Source organism: Ranitomeya variabilis, chromosome 3 (genome assembly GCF_051348905.1).
Source record: "Ranitomeya variabilis isolate aRanVar5 chromosome 3, aRanVar5.hap1, whole genome shotgun sequence".
NCBI lineage: Eukaryota > Metazoa > Chordata > Amphibia > Anura > Dendrobatidae > Ranitomeya > Ranitomeya variabilis.
Window position 1 is genome coordinate 14149953 of NC_135234.1, and position 21883 is coordinate 14171835.

The window sequence follows — 21883 nt, forward strand, 5'->3', positions numbered from 1 at the left end:
AGAATTACCCTTTAATTACAATAGAGGGAAATAAAGAAGTCTGGCCTGGCAGGAGTTAAGAGCGAGGGGAGAAAGTTTTCAGAACGCTTTAATCCTCTGGATGGGGAGCTGAGTGTTTTGGTTACTGCTTTGCATATTTCTCCCGCCTGATGGTAAAACGTGGTAATTCCGGAGTGTAACAATGGGCGTAGTGTCTGGCTGAGCGGCACAGGTTTGATCCTTTCTGTTCTGTAACAAAAGTGCTGAGATGGTGCCAGTGTGAGGACAAATGCCGCCCTATAGCAGCCAACGTAGAGCTCCTTCCTAAAGGACAGATATCAGAGATACAATGTGACGTTCCATCCTATGTGTAGTGTAAGTTACAGTATAATGCACATTGCCCCCCACCATCACCCCTCATAAATCCCCCCGTACAGTAACACAGCAGCGTGGAAGGCTGCAATGAGCAGACGAGACCGGCTCCTCGGAAATGAGAATCTCCTCTTGTTGCCTGGAGACACCTTCGCTGGAGCATTGGGCCAGGTCACTTTGGATTTTAATTTTCTCATTTTTGGCACTTTTTATTGTTTTTCATATCTCGCTGCAGTCACGTATAATTCAGAGAATTAGCCGTGCACAGAGGCGGCCGATGGTAGGGTATAAGAGGTCCCCAATATCTATAGGGTCCGTGTGTTACAGGCCAGAGAGAGGAGTTCACTGGAAAAAAATCCTTTTTATGCCATAAAGAGATCAAAACGCACAGATCTATAGGACAGGCTGGAAAATAAATGTATATAGCAGTTACCTGATACCTTAAAGAGGGTTTACACGTATATACAGAACGACAATAAAAGTGTCTTTCCTTATATATTGTGCATCTTTCACCTATAACAATAAAAACCCCAAAACATCTGCCACATAATGAGAATGCTCCACAAGACCTGCTGTACACCGGGAACACGCTACAAGACCTTCCGTATTTTGGGAACACCCCACAAGACCTGCCGTACACCGGGAACACCCCACAAGACCTGCTGTATACCGGGAACACCCCACAAGACCTTCCGTATTTTGGGAACACCCCACAAGACCTGCCATACACCGGGAACACGCCACAAGACCTTCTGTATTTTGGGAACACCCCACAAGACCTGCCGTACACCGGGAACATGCCACAAGACCTTCCGTATACCGGGAACACCCCACAAGACCTGCCGTATACCGGGAACACCCAAGACCTGCCGTACACCGGCAACAAACCACAAGACCTTCCGTATACCGAGAACACCCCCCACAAGACCTGCCGTATACCGGGAACACGCTACAAGACCTTCCGTATACCGAGAACACCCCACAAGACCTGCCGTACACCGGGAACACACCACAAGACCTTCCGTATTTTGGGAACACCCCACAAGACCTGCCGTACACCGGGAACACGCCACAAGACCTTCCGTATACCGGGAACACCTCACAAGACCCACCGTATACCGGGAACACCCCACAAGACCTGCCGTACACCGGGAACACACCACAAGACCTTCCGTATACCGAGAACACCCCACAAGACCTGCCGTATACCGGGAACACGCTACAAGACCTTCCGTATACCGAGAACACCCCACAAGACCTGCCGTACACCGGGAACACACCACAAGACCTTCCGTATACCGAGAACACCCCACAAGACCTGCCGTATACCGGGAACACCCCACAAGACCTGCCGTACACCGGGAACCCCCCACAAGACCTGCCGTATACCAGGAACACCCCACAAGATCCACCATATACCGGGAACACACCACAAGACCTTCCGTATACCAGAAACCCCACAAGATCCACCATATACCGGGAACACCTCACAAGACCCGCCGTATACCAGAAACACCCAACAAGACCTGCTGTATACCGAGAGCACCCCACAAGACCTTCCGTATACCGAGAACACCCCACAAGACCTGCCATATACCGGGAACACCCCACAAGACCTGCCGTACACCGGGAACCCCCCCAAGACCTGCCGTATACCAGGAACACCCCACAAGATCCACCATATACCAGGAACACACCACAAGACCTTCCGTATACCAGAAACACCCCACAAGATCCACCATATACTGGGAACACCTCACAAGACCTGCCGTATACCAGAAACACCCCACAAGACCTGCTGTATACCGGGAGCACCCCACAAGACCAGCCGTATACCGGGAACACCCCACAAGACCAGCCGCATACCAGGAACACCCCACACGACCCACCGTATACCGGGGACACTGCACAAGACCCGCCATATACCGGGAACACCCCATAAGACCCGCTGTATACCGGGAACACCCCACAAGACCCGCCGTACACCAGGAACACCCCACAAGACCCACCGTATACTGGGAACACTGCACAAGACCCGCCATATACCGGGAACACCCCATAAGACCCGCTGTATACCAGGAACACCTCACAAGACCCGCCGTATACCAGGAACACCTCACAAGACCCGCCGTATACCAGAAACACCCCACAAGACCCGCCATATACCGGGAACACCCCATAAGAAAACTATAAAAATACTGCTGATCTGTATAAGGTGTAACAGCATAGGCGACGGTTAAACCTGTGTAACCCTAATTAGCCCTAGCTGGACCCTTCCTGACAGCGGAGGTTGGCACCCTCTTGAACGCAAATGGGGCCCCCACTCAACGGCGTATTCCATCAGTAACGACTGCCAAATTTTTGGCACATCTTACTGGCAGCATAAACCGTGCCCATAATGGTCATATAAGAGGTAGGGAGGCTCGAGTTGATAGCCCAGAAGGCCACTTATTGCATACTGATACCCCTTTTTTCCCCCCTTTTTCTGCTTTTTATCTGTTGACAATAAATAAGGGGTAAATTGTAGGGAAACCGAGGGTGAGCCTTCGCTGAGCGGGGCGCCACTTGCGTGCTGTGGTAGGGTGCCAACCTCCGCAGTCAGGAAGGGACATGTTAAATAGGGACTGTGTAGGCTTCACCCCCCTCTTCCACTGAAATATTGACCAGAGATTTTGTTTGATGGTTGACTGTATAATGGTGGCATTGCTTCAGGAATATTTCTTAGAACCCCCTGGCTCTATCTCTAAAGGATTTGTTTTGTGTATCCTAGTATTCCACAAAGAAGCTGGTATATTGGATTGTGTTATTAGTGTATATACACTTGTGGTTGTACTATTCTAGGGGCCTCTAGGGACTACAGGGCGAGCCGCCGTTGAGTGGGGGCGCCATTTGCGTTCAAGAGGGTGCCAACCTCCACTGTCAGGAAGGGTCCAGCTAGGGCTAATTAGGGTTACACATGTTTAACCGTCGCCTATGCTGTTACACCTTATACGGATTAGCAGTGTTTTTATAGTTTTCATTTGGTTTTTCTCACACTGTGTGGTTTGGGGATTAATTTTCCCTTTTTAAAGATTGAATAATAAAGGATATTTTTAGAGGTATTAGTTTTTTTCATATGAGTCGTAATTATAACTAATTCCAGCTGTATCTGTTAAATTATAATTTTCTGAACACCCCATAAGACCTGCCGCATCACTGGAACACCCCACAAGACATGCCGTATACCGGGAACACCCCACAAGACCTGCCATATACTGGGGACCTCCCACAAGACCTGCCGTATACTGGGAACACCCCACAAGACCTGCCGTATATAGGGAACACCCCTCAAGACCTGCCGTATACCAAGAACACCCCACAAGACCCGCCGTATACCGGGAACACCCCACAAGACCTGCCATATACTGGGAACACCCCACAAGACCTGCCGTATACTGGGGACCTCCCACAAGACCTGCCGTATACTGGGAACACCCCACAAGACCTGCCGTATATAGGGAACACCCCTCAAGACCTGCCGTATACCAAGAACACCCCACAAGACCTGCCGTATACTGGGAACACCCCACAAGACCTGCCGTACACCGGGAACACCCCACAAGACCCGCCGTATACCGGGAACACCCCACAAGACCTGCCGTATACTGGGAACACCCCACAAGACCTGCCGTATACTGGGAACACCCCACAAGACCTGCCGTATATAGGGAACACCCCACAAGACCTGCCGTATCCCTGGAACACCCCACAAGACATGCTCTATACCAGGAACACCACACAAGACCTGCCATATACTGGGAACCCCCCACAAGACCTGCCGTATACTGGGAACACCCCACAAGACCTGCCGTATACTGGGAACACCCCACAAGACCTGCCGTATATAAGGATCACCCCACAAGACCTGCCGTATATGGGGAACACCTCTCAAGACATTCCGTATACCAAGAACACCCCACAAGACCAGCCGTATACCTGGGACACCCCACAATAACTGCTGTATATTGTGAACACCCCACAAAGACTGCCGTATACTGGGAACACCCAAAACCTGACGTATATCGGGAATACCCCACAAGACCTGCTGTATACTGGGAACACCCCATAAGACCTGCCGTATATAGGGAACACCCCACAAGACCTGCCATATACCGGGAACCCCCCACAAGACCTGCCGTATATAGGGAACACCCCACAAGACCTGCCGTATACTGGGAACACTGCACAAGATCTGCCGCATACTAGGAACACTGCACAAGACCTGACGTATACCGGGAATACCGTACAAGAACTGCCGTATACCAGGAACACCCCACAAGACCTGACGTATACCGGGAACACCCCACAAGACCTGCCGTATACTAGGAACACCGCACAAGACCTGCTGTATACCGGGAACACCCCACAAGACCTGACATATACCAGGAACACACCACACCTGCCACACATCGAACTCACCACAAAACCTGCCATATACCATGAACTCCCCACAAGACCTTACATATACCAGGAATTATCCGCAAAACCTGCCACATACCGGGAACATCCCACAAGACCCGCTGTATACTGGGAACTCCGCACAAGACCTTACATATACCGGGAACACCCCACAAGACCTTACATATACCGGGAACACCCCACAAGACCTGCTGTATACCGGGAACACCCCATAAGACCTTACATATACCGGGAATACCCCACAAACCACAAACCTGCCATATACCAGGAACACCCCACAAGACCTGCCGTATACCGGGAACACCCCACAAGACCTCACTAGGAAAATCACACAAAGCTTACTGAATGCCTGGAACAGTCAAAACTCTCACTATACTGAGAACAAACAAACAAAAAAACTGGGAACCTCACAAGACTTGCTGTATACTGAGAACACCTTACAAGACCTGCTGTATATGGTCAATATCCCATAAGAACTGCATTATACTGGGGAAACCCCAAAAGACCTACTGAATATTAGTAAATGCTGACAAGACCCGGAGTTAAATGGGAACACCCCCACAAGACCTGTCGCATACTTGAAACAGTCAACAAGACCTACTGTATAACGGGAACATTCCACCAGACCCAAGAATACTGGAAACATCCCACAAGACCTCATGGAAAATTGAACCTGGAGTTTCATTATAAAAGTTCTCCTTTATATATATCCTATATACCATACAATACCTCTGCAGCATAACACTTGTATCTGACACCTCCATGCCCACCATTTCTCTGACGTCCCAGCACGCCAGTGATTCAAGACCAAGGAAACAATATTTACACTCAACACTGAAGAATTCCTGGACCCCGGTGGAGACAATGACGGACGTATTCCCTGATTTGATGCCACCCACAAAGACATATTCATAGAAATATAAAAGTCTTGGCCTGAAGTGCCTTGTTTTCGGGAACTGTGTGCTGAGATTTTGTTCAGCAGATCCTGGCCACAGACCACGATGATTTCTACGCGTCTAACCACAACAGAACATTGTGCTTATCTTTATTTCCATTACAGGTATTTAGCCTTTTTGTTGTTTTCTATGACCATAAGAAGATATGGATTGGAGACTCTGACTTCACCATATCTCTTGATGAACTCAATACCCCAACAGCATAGTCTTATACCATGCAGAGATGAGTGGATCGTTTGTGGGACTCTGGTTCAGCATACAGGTTAGTGGTACCTGAAGGCTAGACAAGAGTCCCACAAATCTCTTACCTACCAGTGTCCCCAGGATTAGCCAGGGTTGATGGTACCTCATGCGTGCGTCAATGGACCCATGTAGTTTTGACTCGACAACTTTCTAAAGAAGAAATGTTACCTGGTGAACATCTACTGGAGAAGGTGAACGACCCGCATGCTGAGAGTTGGTAGAACAACCTGGATTCAGTTCCTCCAGTAGATGTTGAACAACAGGCATTTTATTTGTTGAAAGCCACCACGTCAAAACTACCTTGCTCTGCTCTAGCAACACTACTTCTCAACTTATAAGTCATGTCAACCAAGCGAGAACCAACAGAGGCCCAATTGAACCATGCAAGGGACTACTGTCTTTTGCATAAATGTCAGTTTATGCTCCTGGACTCTACCTTGAGTCTGCATTTGACCGATTTTTCCTACATTATTCTTTGGCTTTCATCTTGTGCCATAAATTTGCCTTTTGGTTTGTCTGCCTGCTCTCAGGTCACTGCCTCTGTATAGCCCTCTAAATTTGTCACTCCTGAATGACCTTCAGGTTATGACCTACAGTTCTGTCTGACTGCACTCTGGTCTCAATGTTGCTGTGGGATGCTGCTGACTATTCTAGGGATCGCAACCTGGAAATCTGACAGGTTTGGTCTAAATTTCTTTGCAGCGGTCCTCTGTTGAAAAACGAGAGGATCCCTAAGGGTATGTGCACACATTGAGTATTTGGATGCAGAAATTCCTGCACGATTTCTGGATCTCTTGGCAGGAAAAAATGAGGCAAAAATGATTGTTTTTGCATGGGTTTTTGGATAGCAATAAATGCTATAGAAGTAGAAAATTTAGATAGAAAGACAGACATATAGAGATACAGACATAGACTGCATACAGAAAGACCGACAGAAATATAATTGTACAACTTCCCTACATTTTGTTAAAACTGCAACCTTGGACAGTTTTTATGATTGATTAAAAACTAAATAAATGAGAAAAAAAAGGTGTGGGGTCCCCCCCCAATTTTTGCAACCAACAAAGGTAAAGCATACAGCTGGGGGCTTACAGTATATTATCAGGCTGGATAGGTCCATGGTTATTGGGCACTTCCCAGCCTAAAAATACCAGACCACAGACCAGGAGTGGAGCACCACATGAGATGAGCCAATTCTGGCACTTCACTTCTCAATACCCTGGTGTGGTGGCAATCGCGGTGATGTGGTTTGGGGATTGATGTCAGTTGTGAATTGTCCAAAAACATAGCTGACATCAATCCCTGGTGTTAATAAGCAACCCAGTAAGAAAAAAAGAAAAACACAGACAAATAATACTTTTCTGACTACAGCGGACCTCTGTGGGAACTTTTTTTTTTATATATAAATTGTTGATCGAGGGGGAACTGGGGGGAGTCTTTATTTCAATTAAGTATTTCTGTGTGTGTTTTTTCTACTTTTTATTACTGGGTTGGGAATGGGGGTGTCTAATCGACACCTCTCCATTACTAACACCAGGGCTTGATGTCAGCTTTGTTTTTGGACAATTCACAGCTGACATCAATCCCGACTACCATTACCTCGATTGCCAACACACCAGGGCAATCGAGAAGTGTGAAGGTGAAGAGCCAGAACTGGAGCATGTTCAGGGGGAGCTGAAGGCTGCTATTTTTCGGCTGGAAGGGCCCAACGACCAAGGACCTTCCCAGCCTGATAATATCAGCCTGAAGCTATTTGCTTTACCTTTGCTGGTTATCAAAAAAATGGGGAGGGGGGCCAAGTCGTTTTTTTTCCTATTTAATTAATTAAAAGCTGTCCAATAAGCTCCATAGGGTGCAATTTTATAATATGACGACAAAAACGTGACGACAAAAACGTGATGACAAAAACGTGACGACATGTGCACGCAGCCTTAGACTCCAGACCTGACATTAGTCAGTGGTAAGAATTCACCTTTATACTGCGCTTTCCTTAAGGCTTTACTAGGACATAAGGCTGTATCCATTGGAAGATTTCATGGACCATTCACAGCAACCAAATGCTTTACTCAAGATGAACATTTTCTATGATATTCTTTAAATACTCTTGACTTTACAACTTTCTACTCCTTATTGGTTAATATAGTCCCTAACCCTGAACCTTGGCCTCCCTTTACTTGTAGTGTTGGTCCTACATATACCTTGAAAATAAAAATTTAGGGCTGATTGAAAACTGGGATCGGTGCATTCATGAGCATGGAAAGGGAGCATGCATTACTTGGTTATGGTTTTATAAGAGGAAAATAAAGGGATGGTTGAATAAGGTTGGAATCTGTATGATAACCAGATTTGATGATAGGGTAGTATCATCTACCACCACCGAAAGTGGTGCCACTGGCCCTGTTGGCCTGAGCACCCATGATTTGCACCTGAAAAACAAATTCAGTTATCTAACCATGGAAAGGTTTAGGTTTTAGAGGATGTGGATTTCCTAATGTATTTTTGGGGAGTTTTTTTTAAGGCATTATAAGATCGGAAACCCATAGAAGGTCCTGCACCAGAGTTGATGCCATCCCTGACCATCTTGGCTATATGGAAAGGACATGAATAATAAGGATTGTTCATCACTTCCTCCAGCGAGTCAATGCCTATATACACGGAGAATCTATGGACTCGTAAGGGACAATAGAGGGCTTTTCCTATCTTTTTCTATTTTTTTTTTGCAAAAGACAGGAAAACAAAAGCAAAGCTGAGCTGATTAGGCATCAACCTGCCAAGGAAGAAAGGAAAAATGCACACAGCAAAACAATTAGCCCAAACGCAAGGCAAAAGTCCGTAATGTTATCCAGAATGACAGCACAGCCATTGTTCGAGCTGCCAAGGCTCTGCATGCTTGTTGGATCTCGAAAAGGTCCGGGGAGAATAATAAACTAAGCAGATTAGACTAAGAGCGATGCTTTGGTACCACTTCTACCGACGTACAACTCACATACTGTTCCGAGTTTTACAATATGAGCGGGGAAGCTGTAGGTAAACCCAGAAAATGGCTGCTCTGTGTTGGCAGAAGGGCGCCTGCCAACAAACAGGGAATGCTTTATTATTTAACAGTTGGTACTGCAGGAGTCCTGGCACTGCAATAGAGCAATCTCTGTCTTAGTGCAAGTAAGCCTGATGTTAAGAGCTTATGAGCCAAATCATGTTTACCATAGTCTGTGAGAACCTAAATAGCCCCATCAGATGGACAAATTCCTAAGGTACAACAGATCTTGGCCAAACAAGCGCATGAAAAATTCAATGGACGGAAAAAAAATTGGGCGAGAGCGAGGTGTAAAGTCATTTCAGTTCCTGCACAATTAAACTCTACAGATGGAGATGAGCAGTTATCACAGTGCCCCCCCTCCTCTCCATGCCAAACAGGTCTTCATCCTACACATCTCCACCCACGGTCTACCTCATTAGCCGCAGCAAATCGACTCTTCCTATAGCCTGGTGACTGGCGGCCAACTGGCTGCCGGGGAGACGGCATCATACGAAGTAGCATTTGCCATCACGCCCTGGGCTCCACTAGGGCATATGTGCTGGATTACATGTCTCTCGCCAGACCTTGCGCCGTTGTCGTTACTTGCTACCACCAAAGGAGACGACCTTGTTGAAAATGAGTTTTGATTACAATTTCATCTCATTAGCAGGGATTTGATCTCTCGTTCCTACCGAGAACTGCTCTATACAAATGATACGTGTAAGCCAAATGGAGACAGAGAGACGGTGCGGGCGCTGGATGCATGGAACGCTTTTTTTTTTTTACGCGTTTCGCTTGCTAAGTCATTTACAAAAACATACAATTCTTCCTTGAAAATTTATGTTTGGCAGATATTTGTTGGGCCCGGGTTGTTCTCACGGAGAGAATTCTGCAATGCTCAGAGAAAATAAAGACTGGCGGGCAGCACCGCGACAATGTTTTATTGCACTATTTACATGATACACATATAAAGAACACTCGGCAAGAGTTGACCATACGATGCGAGATCATCTTCTGGATTTAATATTGATAGACGTGAAGATGTCTGGTTTTGAATCCTTGAGCCTCTAGTTTGTGGTCAGCTTCTCTTTCCGCCGAGCCATAGCAGATACACCTATTCTCCAGGTGTTTAGTTTCTGTTATACTTGCTTCAATCTTTTGAGGGTAACAGGTACTTTCATTTACTCATTTGTCTGTCCTATCGCCTTTCCGGTGTGGCTTTATATACTTTCCCCCTGCTGGTATTTCCTGCTGGTGATAGTTTCATTTGGAAGTCCAACCATACTGCTGCAGTTTGAGCCAGCCGGTGAAAAACCAGCTAAGGTTTATCGCTTTGCTGTTTATGTTCTTTACCCTGCACCTACCTTCTGCTTCTTTTTAGTAAGTACATAGTTACATAGTTACATAGTTATTAAGGTTGAAGGAAGACTGTAAGTCCATCTAGTTCAACCCATAGCCTAACCTAACATGCCCTAACATGTTGATCCAGAGGAAGGCAAAAAAAACCCCATGTGGCAAAGAGTAACTCCACCATGGGGAAAAAAATTCCTTCCCGACTCCACATACGGCAATCAGACTAGTTCCCTGGATCAACGCCTTATCAAGGAATCTAGTGTATATACCCTGTAACATTATACTTTTCCAGAAAGGTACCCAGTCCCCTCTTAAATTTAATTAATGAATCACTCATTACAACATCATACGGCAGGGAGTTCCATAGTCTCACTGCTCTTACAGTAAAGAATCCGCGTCTGTTATTATGCTTAAACCTTCTTTCCTCCAGACGTAGAGGATGCCCCCTTGTCCCTGTCTCAGGTCTATGATTAAAAAGATCATCAGAAAGGTCTTTGCACTGTCCCCTCATATATTTATACATTAACATAAGATCACCCCTTAGTCTTCGTTTTTCCAAACTAAATAGCCCCAAGTGTAATAACCTATCTTGGTATTGCAGACCCCCCAGTCCTCTAATAACCTTGGTCGCTCTTCTCTGCACCCGCTCTAGTTCAGCTATGTCTTTCTTACACACCGGAGACCAGAACTGTGCACAGTATTCTAAGTGTGGTCAAACTAGTGACTTGTATAGAGGTAAAATTATGTTCTCCTCATGAGCATCTATGCCTCTTTTAATACATCCCATTATTTTATTTGCCTTTGTAGCAGCTGCCTGACACTGGCCACTGAATATGAGTTTGTCATCCACCCATACACCCAGGTCTTTTTCATTGACGGTTTTGCCCAGAGTTTTAGAATTAAGCAAATAGTTATACATCTTATTACTTCTACCCAAGTGCATGACCTTACATTTATCCCCATTAAAGCTCATTTGCCATTTATCAGCCCAAGCTTCTAGTTTACATAAATCATCCTGTAATATAAAATTGTCCTCCCCTGTATTGATTACCCTGCAGAGTTTAGTGTCATCTGCAAATATTGAAATTCTACTCTGAATGCCCCCTACAAGGTCATTAATATGTTAAAAAGAGGGCCCAATACTGACCCCTGTGGTACCCCACTGCTAACCGTGACCCAGTCCGAGTGTGCTCCATTAATAACCACCCTTTGTTTCCTATCCCTGAGCCAGCTCTCAACCCACTTACACATATTTTCCCCTATCCCCATTACTCTCATTTTATGTAACAACCTTTTGTGTGGCACCGTATCAAAAGCTTTGGAAAAGTCCATATATACTACGTCCACTGGGTTCCCTTGGTCCAGTCCGGAACTTACCTCTTCATAGAAGCTGATCAAATTAGTCTGAGTAGTAGGTGGCATATTTTCTATAAGTAGGTACATAAGCCTTTATTTTGTATTTCGTTGTTTATTTTACTCACTCTGGGATCTTTTTTTTACTCACTCTGGGGTCTACTCATTGGTTATGCCTATCTCAGCTCATGCAGGAACCACTAGGGACTGCAAAGTCAGGATTTCTAGTGTGTACCGGAACTGGCAGAAGTGAGGGAATGCTGTTGGGTCAGGTCTTACGATAGCTATTTTCATTGTTTCTCCACTTTCTCTTTCAGTTGCTTTTGAATTTTTTAGGTTTAATCAATGAGCAACATAAATATGAAGTGTGAAACAATCACAACACGGCCTCATATAAGATTGGGACAATCCTAAAAAATATTTGTCCCATTGGCCAAAAGTTTCCATATTAACAGTGCGCTCACCTGCCAGTTATATTAGGCTACTTTCACACTTCCGTTTTTTTTAATCCATCACAATGCGTCAGCGCGATGTATCGACAGATGCGTCAAAAATAGTGAAAAACGGATGCAACACATCCAGTATTTCGACCGATCCACTAGACGGTTCCATCGAAAAACTGGATCCGTTGCATCCGTTTTGTCCGTTTTTACCATCCGTTTTTTTTACGGATCCATTTTCCATGCCTAAAAATGGGAGTCTCCCAAATGTGATTGGCTACTGGAAAATAGGGAAACCAATATATTGACTGGCTGGCTGTTTTCAGGCTGGCAGGAGTCTTGCTGGCACATTTGGGGGTGACGCCCCAGGCCAGGTATATATAGATTTGGGACCTGTCTGGCCAATTGGCTACAAATTCCTGATTCTGAGCATGCTCAGTGTAAAAAAACGGATTCCAGCGCTGGATTCCGTCATACGACGTGTCTCGAAGGATTCTGCGTCCATAGGCTTCCATTCTATTCAACGACGTATGCCGATCCGTCGCGACACGTTTTCCCGGCGCAGATAAAAAACGTTACATTGAATGTTTTTTCCAGACGACGGTCCACCAAAACACGACGGATCCATCGCACGACGGATGCGACGTGTGGCCATCCGTCGCTAATACAAGTCTATGGGAAAAAAACGAATCCTGCGGGCACATTTGCAGGATCCATTTTTTTTCCCAAAACGAAGCATTGCAGCGGATCTGAAAAGACGGAAGTGTGAAAGAGGCCTTACCGATGCCTTCCCATGTGCAAGAGTGTGGGCTCAGCAGGTCAGTCCTAATTTCACACTAGCGTTTACTGCATTACGTCGCAAATCCGTTTTTTTGCCGAAAAAACGGATGCGTCAAAAAATTGAAAAACGGTGACAAACGTATGCCACGCATCCAGCATTTCGACGGATCCGTCGCAAATCCGCTAAACGTTTCCGTCGAAAATACTGGATGCGTTGCATACGTTGTATCCGTTTTACCATCCGTTGTATCCGTTTTTCCGACGGATCCGTTTTTAAAAGGGGAGGCTCCCAAAATTTGATTGGCTACTGGAAAATTTGAAAAACTATATAGTACTGTATTTACAGCCCATCTTTGTGGGTTTTAGTTTTGTGGCAGCGATGGAAGGTGTTCTTGGGAGGATTGCTAGTTTGGTTACCGACGTTATCTTTGAGACAAATCGCCTGGATATCATAGTGCGGGAGAAGGAGGCGGCAGCGGAAAGGCGTAGGATGCTTCTGCAGCAACGGAGACGAAGACGAATGTGGATTCATCCGATTAATCAACTACGGATGACCCGGGGTGTCCAGTCCACTCTGTACCTGGAGTTGCGGCACAATCCACACAAATTCCACAACTACGTGCGGATGAGGATTGAACATTTTGATTTTTTGCTTGCAAAACTGGAGGATGTCATCCGAAGACAGGATACAAGGATGAGGCTTGCCATCACACCGGCGGAGCGGCTGATGGTGACCCTGCGGTAAGCCTCTTTTTTTTATTTCATTGCTGATATTGAATGTTATATTACATGCTGCAGAAAATACTGCGCTGGCATATTGCGCACTATTTTCTGCAGCATGTAGTTTTGGTTTTCTTGGCGGACATTCAACTGCTTTATTTAAATGTCATTGCTGATATTGAATGTTAACAGACTGCAGAAAATACTGTGCTGAAATATTGCGTTGCATTTTCTGCAGTTTTTTTTTTTTTGGGTTTTTTTGGGTTTGATGACATGCAACTGCTTTTTTCCTGTCATTGGTCATTTTGAATGTTATATTACATGCTGCAGACAATACTGCGCTGACATATTGCGCACTATTTTCTGCAGCATGTAGTTTGTGTTTTCTTGGCGGACATTCAACTGCTTTATTTAAATGTCATTGCTCATATTGAATGTTAGATAACAGACTGCAGAAAATACTGCGCTGAAATATTGCGTTGCATTTTCTGCAGTTTTTTTTTTGGGGGGTTTTTTGGGTTTGATGACATGCAACTGCTTTTTTCCTGTCATTGGTCATTTTGAATGTTATATTACATGCTGCAGACAATACTGCGCTGACATATTGCGCACTATTTTCTGCAGCATGTAATTTGGGTTTTCTTGGCGGACATTCCACTGTTTTTTTACACCGGATTCATGCTGGTTTTATTGGGTCTCCTGTCATTTTAAAAAAAATTAACAGTGCCATATTATAAAAAATTGCACAGACAAACAATTTTTAACATTTTTTTTTTTTTTTTTTTTATAAAGTTTCCTAGCTACGGGTGAATCTATGACTTCGCTCCATTATCAGTTCAGGCTGGGCATTTCAACTATCTCTGGAATAGTGAAGGACACATGTCGGGCTGTTTGGACCACTTTGCAACCAGAGTATATCCCCCAACCATCCACGGAAATCTGGTTGCGAAGTGCTGAAGAGTTTCAGCAAATTTGCAATTTCCCTAATTGTGTGGGTGCAGTTGACGGGAAACACATAAGGATTGCGAAACCGGCAGGAACAGGATCGGAGTATTATAATTATAAGAAGTATTTCTCCATCGTCCTTATGGCTATTGCAGACGCCAACTGCAGGTTCCTTGCCGTGGACATTGGAGCGTATGGACGGTCCAATGATTCGCAAGTGTTTAAAAACTCTCCGATGGGTCGTTGCCTTTATGGAGAGAGCTACGATTTCCCGCCAGCCAGACCACTGCCAGGAACAAATGACCCAGCCCTGGAATATGTTTTTGTAGGCGATGAAGCCTTTCAACTGTCGCCGCACCTACTGAAACCGTACAGTAGCCGGAACTTAAACCATACCAAGCGGGTCTTTAATTACCGGCTTACTAGAGCACGAAGAGTAGTGGAGTGTTCCTTTGGCATATTGACGGCGAAGTGGCGAGTTCTGCTGACGGCTATCAAGCTGAAAACAACAACTATAGACGAGGTAGTTAAAGCCTGTGTGGTGCTCCACAACTTTGTCCTGTCAAAGGAGCCCGTTTCTTTGGATGATGAAGAGTTGGAGACCACCTTGTGGGACTACCGCAGCAGCTCGGTTCGCTCTACAAGTTCAGTTACAAGGATGAGGGACCAGTTTGCCGATTATTTTGTCTCACCTGTCGGGCGGATCCCGTGGCAAGACATGATTGTGTAACCTGTTTCCCATGTGTAACCTGTTTCCCATGTGTTTTGGTTATGTAAAAAAAGTGTTTCTGCCCCCCCCCCCAAAAAAAAGGCCCAAAAGCGTGGTTTTCTTGCTAGTAAAACCATTATGTTATACCCTTTACATGTCTGGTGTTTGTTTTTATTAAACCTTTTTTTATTATATTACCTTAATAAATCCACACACACACAAAGAGTAGAATTGTAATCCGAATTTTATTTTAACTCTTTTTTTTTTTTTTTTTTTTTTGTTTTGCAAAAAAAATATATATATATTTTCCAACATTTTTATAGAAAAATTAGAACATTTTTTAGAATCTTATTTACACACTTTACAAATTTTCAAAGTGTTGGGTGGAGATATGAGAGGAGGATGTGCCGGAAGGTTGGACCACGTCGATAGGTGGGGAAACCCTACTTGTTTGGGGTGCAGTGGAAGTGGGGGTTAAACCAAGAGGCTGACCAGAGGGGGGTGGTGTTGGGGTAGGTGGAAGAGAAAAGTTCAGTAAGGAAAACATTGGGGAAGTAATTTGGTCTAGGGGCCGGGATTGTTGTGGGGACTGGGTCGGGTATTGTGACTGGGTAGGGTAGTGGGAGTGGCGTGGGGTTTGGTAATGGTGCTGGTGTGGGGATTGGAGCTGGGTTTGGTAATGCTGCTGGTGTGGGTATTGGGGCTGGGTTTGGTAATGGGGGGTATGGTGTGGAAATGGGGCCTGGTGTGGAATTGGAGTGGAGGTGTGGTGAGGTGTGTGGGTCGATTCATTAATGGCCTGCAGTGCAGCATTATGGCAGGTATTCATTACCCGCATCTGTTGCTCAAAAGAAAGCTTCTCCATGCTCATGAGCATGGATTGGAAAAAAAGGTTGGCCGGATCGGGACTTACAGCTGAATGCAGCCTATCCAAGCGACTGCTGGTTTCCTGGCTTGTTTCACTGATGCGTGATTGCACCATGTTGAAACCAGCAGTCACTTGCTCTCCCAAAATTTTGAAAGAGCCTTGGAAGGATGCATTCAGGTGTAAGAACTCAGGAGCATAGCTCCTTTCCTGACCCCTCTGGCGCTGCCGCCACGAACCTAATGGTGGTGTCGAGGTGGCAGGATCAGAGGGGTGGGGTAAAGGGAACGCTAACTGTTCAGCATCAGATGCGAGCAATGAAGCCTGCAATAATGCTCCACTGCTTGGGGCGGATGAAGTGGAGGGGACAGAGGGGTCAGAGGAGAGGACAGAGGGGTCAGAGGAGGGGACAGAGGTGTGGGGCCTACCGACGTGGCCCTCAGTGGCGGACTCAGGAGGGATCGCTTCAGAGGGCGCAGAGGAAGATGCAGGCGCCCGGTGGCTGGAGAAGGTGCTGTGAAAGAAAAAACAAATGAAATTAATACATTGGAATGAAAAAGCCCTGACTGAAAGCAAACTAAGTAGACAGGTTAACATGGTTATAATTGGGCTGTAGAATACTTACACTCTGCTTAGCATGGTTCGCCTCAGGAAGGAGAGGGCCTGGCCATATTTATATCTGCTCCTCTTCCTTCCTGCAGAGCCACTCGGGGCCTTCATCTCATCATTGAATTCCCTCTTAAAGCGATCCCTCAGTGACCGCCACCGCTTCCTAACCTTTCCAACTGTGAAGACAAGAATCAAAAGAAAAAACAAAAAATTGGTAAATGCAATACATTACAGTCAGCTCAAAACATCACTGGAAAGTGAATACTTACCTAGTTTGCTCTGCTGCTGAGGATGAAGGCTCTCCCGCCTTGGAAACAGGGTGCGACACACTTCGTCCCAGAGCCGACGGGTGACACCGGTATCAGCATGCCTGCGGTCAGCCATGTTCCACAGCGGCTCCCGCTCACGAACCTCCTCGATGAGACAGTCTACATCAATGTCATCATCATCATCATCCTCCTCTTCTGCGGGAGCACGCTGTGAAGCCTGTGTCAAAAAAAAAAAAAAAAAAAGGAAAACAAACAAATTAGTACACTGAAATACTAAAGTACCAATAGAATCCCCCTCCCCCCCAAAAAAAAAACTCACTGATGGCCGACCGTGGCGACGAGTCCGCCGACTCTGGGACTGTCTGGGAGAGCCTTCAGCGGCAGCAGCAGGAGCAGCAGCAGCAGCCTGAAATGAAGGAAACAAATTCTCAGTTAAGGTAGGCAGGTGTTTAGTAATCTGTTTTGTGTATGGTGCAGTGTGATGTGCGAAGCAACTGTTTCACCACTACTTACACTTGGTTCCTCCTCCACTTGCATCTCTCCACCCGTCTCGCCCCCTTCTGACAGCTCCTCATCTGATTCAGCTTCCTGTTGAAACATAATGTATGCATGTAGTTATCCATAAAAATTTAATTTAAAGAAATTTAAAAAAAAAAAAAAATTTTGTGTTAACTTACCGATACACGCTGTTGCTGTGGAGGAGGGCTGTCAGAAGAGGACATCGTTTTGTGGTCCTGGTGGGCAGCGGCTGTGTCCTGGTGGGCAGCGGCTGTGTCCTGGTGGGCAGCGGCTGTGTCCTGGTGGGCAGCGGCTGTGTCCTGGTGGTTCTGTAAGTTAAAGACACACTTGCAATCTGCTCGACACATTGAAGTAGCAGATTGGGGTCTTCAAAACTTACTTCTAGCTCTTTAGCTGTGGTCCTGGTGGGCAGCGGCTGTGTCCTGGTGGGCAGCGGCTGTGTCCTGGTGGGCAGCGGCTGTGTCCTGGTGGGCAGCGGCTGTGTCCTGGTGGTTCTGTAAGTTAAAGACACACTTGCAATCTGCTCGACACATTGAAGTAGCAGATTGGGGTCTTCAAAACTTACTTCTAGCTCTTTAGCTGTGGTCCTGGTGGGCAGCGGCTGTGTCCTGGTGGGCAGTGGCTGTGTCCTGGTGGGCAGCGGCTGTGTCCTGGTGGGCAGCGGCTGTGTCCTGGTGGTTCTGTAAGTTAAAGACACACTTGCAATCTGCTCGACACATTGAAGTAGCAGATTGGGGTCTTCAAAACTTACTTCTAGCTCTTTAGCTGTGGTCCTGGTGGGCAGCGGCTGTGTCCTGGTGGGCAGTGGCTGTGTCCTGGTGGGCAGCGGCTGTGTCCTGGTGGGCAGCGGCTGTGTCCTGGTGGTTCTGTAAGTTAAAGACACACTTGCAATCTGCTCGACACATTGAAGTAGCAGATTGGGGTCTTCAAAACTTACTTCTAGCTCTTTAGCTGTGGTCCTGGTGGGCAGCGGCTGTGTCCTGGTGGGCAGCGGCTGCGGTCCTGGTTTATCTGTTATATGTATAATGGATCTATAGTTAGACCACCCCCTGAACTAGGTAATGTTCAATGATAAACACCCTACTAAAATGATGTCAGAAATGTTCATACAGGTGAACACCAAAACCCCCCCAAAAAGTTGCACGTTATACCATTCATTTCCATGTCCCAAAAAACAAAATTTTTTAATGTTAACACCATGAAAAAATATATTTGACACATTTTATTTAAAATAAATAACCTCTCCCCCCCCAAAAAAAAAAAAAAAATACTTTACAGGTTAACCTTTATTAAAAAAAATGAGCCCTCAACCAACCCTGTATTGCATGTGTAACCATTGGTACATACACCAGTTTTAAATTTACCTTTATGAAATAATACTACGGACATTTTTTTAATAAACATTTTATTATAATTTTTTTTTTGCACTTTTTTTTTTAAAAATCACAAGGAGCTGACATGCTCTTTATTTTAAATACAAGTACTTCAACTGCAAATGGTTATAACTGTAATAAAAAAAAATTCAACACTTTTATTAAATAGAAAAACCCCACACTCACACATTCAAACCACAAGCTGCACACCGCTAGACTTTTTTAAAAAACACATCAGATTTAAAAAAAAAAAAAAAAAAAAATTTAAACCACATGCTGCACAGACCACTATACAGTCAATACATCAGAAAAAGGCAAATAACCAATTATACAGCATGGACAAATGCACATGCCATCAACAAGACGTACCCAAAAAACATGCATGGTATGTGTCCACATTCAGGATCGCATCAGAATTTGGGCAGGATTTCCCATCAGTATTTGTAAGCCAAAACCAGGAGTGTAAAAATTAGGTAAAGTATAATACGAAAACAGGCACACTTTTGCTTTTATCACCCACTCCTGGTTTTGGCGTACAAATACTGATGGAAAATCCTGACCACATCCTGATGCAATCCTGCACATGGACACATACCCTCCCACATGAACAGGCATAAAATTGGCAAAGGCATAATATGGTGCAGGCACATGGTACAAAAGCACACAGCCGTCCAAAAATGCACACATACACATGCACGCACATAGCTTTATGCAAATACACATATGTACAACAAAGGCAGAAAGGTGAACCCAATCAGAAGACGCATACACACACACACATTACACACACACATACAAAAGGCTGACAATCCTTTGGCTGAAGCAGCAGGTCTTCACAGTGGCTGGCATCATGGTGGATCTGGACTCTAGCATGGCACTGGCTGGTGCAGGACGATGGCAGGCCTCAGGTTCTCTTCAGGTTTTAAGCTCTTGTTGTAGTCAGTAGTACCTCATACACACAGAAATGCACAGGCACACAGATGCACACAAAAATTGCAATACTCACACTGGCTATGGTGGCTGGAGTCTTGTAGCAGGATGTCTGGAGTCTTGTGGCAGGATGGCTGGAGTCTTGTGGCAGGATGGCTGGAGTCTTGTGGCAGGCTGGCTGCAGTCTTGTGACAGGCTGGCTGGGGTCTTGTGCTTGGCTGGGGTCTTGTGGCAGGCTGGCTCTTGCTGGCAGGCTTCTTTGCTTCTCTGTGTCTTGCTGGCATATGTGGGGTTCAAGGCCCAGGCCAGGTTTATATAGATTTGGGGGTGTCTGACCAATTGGCAACAAAATACTTCTTCTGAGCATGCTCAGTGTAAAAAAAACGTATTGCAGCGCTGCATTGCGTCGTACGACGTGTCCCGACGCATCCGTCGCTCATAGGCTTCCATTGCAGCCAACGACGTATGCCGCAGGATGCGTCGCGACACGTTTTTTAGGCGGAGACAAAAAACGTTACAATCTACGTTTTTTTGAGACGACGTGTCGCCAAATTTCGACGCATCCGTCGTAAAACGTACACGACGTATGCCAATCCGTCGCCATACGTCGCCAATACAAGTCTATGGGAAAAAAACGCATCCAGCAAAAAGTTTTGCTGGATGCGTTTTTTCTGAAAAAAGACGTTTTGAAACGTAATGCAGTTAACGCTAGTGTGAAAGTAGCCTTTTAGATACGGCTCCTGCTGATGGAATCTGCTCCATACTGGGCACTATCCAATCAAAAAACTGCAAAAATGCTTCTGGAAAAACAATTCTTCCAAAACTCTTCAAAACAGCTTCAGGAACTGAAAAACTTCTTAAAACGACCCCCAAAACTAGATTTTCCGGAAGTGGTTTTCACTAGAAAAACGTGCAACTTTTGACTACCTAAACAAAACTTTGTGTTATTAGGGTATGTTCACACTGAGTGTCTTGAGGAGATAAAGAAAAATCATGAGTTTTTCAAGCATAAACTGCTTCAGGAAATTCACCTGTTTTGGGGAGTTTTTGGAGGTGTTTTTTTTTCCTTAAAAGTTTCCAGAAGTTTTGAGAAGTTTTTGAAGAGTTTTTGCCCTGATGTGATCTTTGCAACCTTTTGGTTAGGCATTGCCAAAGTTGGAGAAGTTTCCTTCAACAACTAGTCCAAAGAAGTGACTCGCAGTTACCATTTTTCAGCAGGCATTTTTTTTTTTAAACATCTGCAGGTAAAAAAAGCTCACAAAAATGTAGGCAATGTGCACACGGTGTCTTTATAGGGCTGTTTTCTCTGCTTTGTTGGGTGAATTTGGTGCGGAATCTCCTTGATAAAGACATAATGTGGGCATAGCCTTATGATCAGCAAAGCGGTCTATGAGGATGATTTTTGAGAGGATCTTCAAAAAATCTGTAAAAAAAAAATATGGTTTTGCACAAAATAAAAACTGAAATGATAGTGCAAATCATGCAAGTGTTACATGGAAGCAATATTATTAATAACTGGCTACAGCTAATATCAGTGCAGCGACTGTGACGCCACTATTGACTGACAGATGCATTAATACCGCCACTACTAATAAACACATATAATAAAAAAAACTCATGTTTGGGGGGAGAAGGGTTTCCTTTCAATCCGCATTGTATCTCTAAGGCGACGTCTATATTTAACCACTGATTGATTAATTGATTTCTTTTACTCCCTCCTAAAGATGAATGTCCGGGGGCGCGCTTCGTGCGTTGGACAGCTTACTCGCTTGCCTGTCGAGACTGAAGCCTTAAAACCTCTTCATTGTTTGGAGACAATCAATATACATTGCAGTGAATTATAGATGTACAGTCACCACTCGGCCATAAAGGAGAAACTTCAGCGAGCTCCATAACTCACGTGGCTGGTTAAATACACAGGAGCGGCACACATGGCGAGCGCGGTATCACAACTCCCCACCTACGCGTCAGGCTCCTATCCCAAGATTTGCCTT

General features: G+C 45.3%; 2 protein-coding genes across 5 annotated transcripts in view; both read right to left on the reverse strand.

The window, feature by feature from the left end:
* ZBTB20 (zinc finger and BTB domain containing 20) overlaps nt 1-21883 on the reverse strand; it is a 941497-nt gene that overhangs the window by 574080 nt on the left and 345534 nt on the right. The gene's annotated exons all lie outside the window — the stretch shown is intronic.
* On the reverse strand, nt 15076-17462 carry LOC143814966 (uncharacterized). Its single transcript, XM_077293702.1, has 3 exons — nt 17068-17462; nt 16815-16974; nt 15076-16703 (listed from the first exon to the last, which is right to left on the reverse strand). Exons 1-3 carry the CDS (start codon nt 17180-17182, stop codon nt 15686-15688), a joined length of 1293 nt encoding a protein of 430 aa, XP_077149817.1. The 5' UTR covers nt 17183-17462; the 3' UTR covers nt 15076-15685.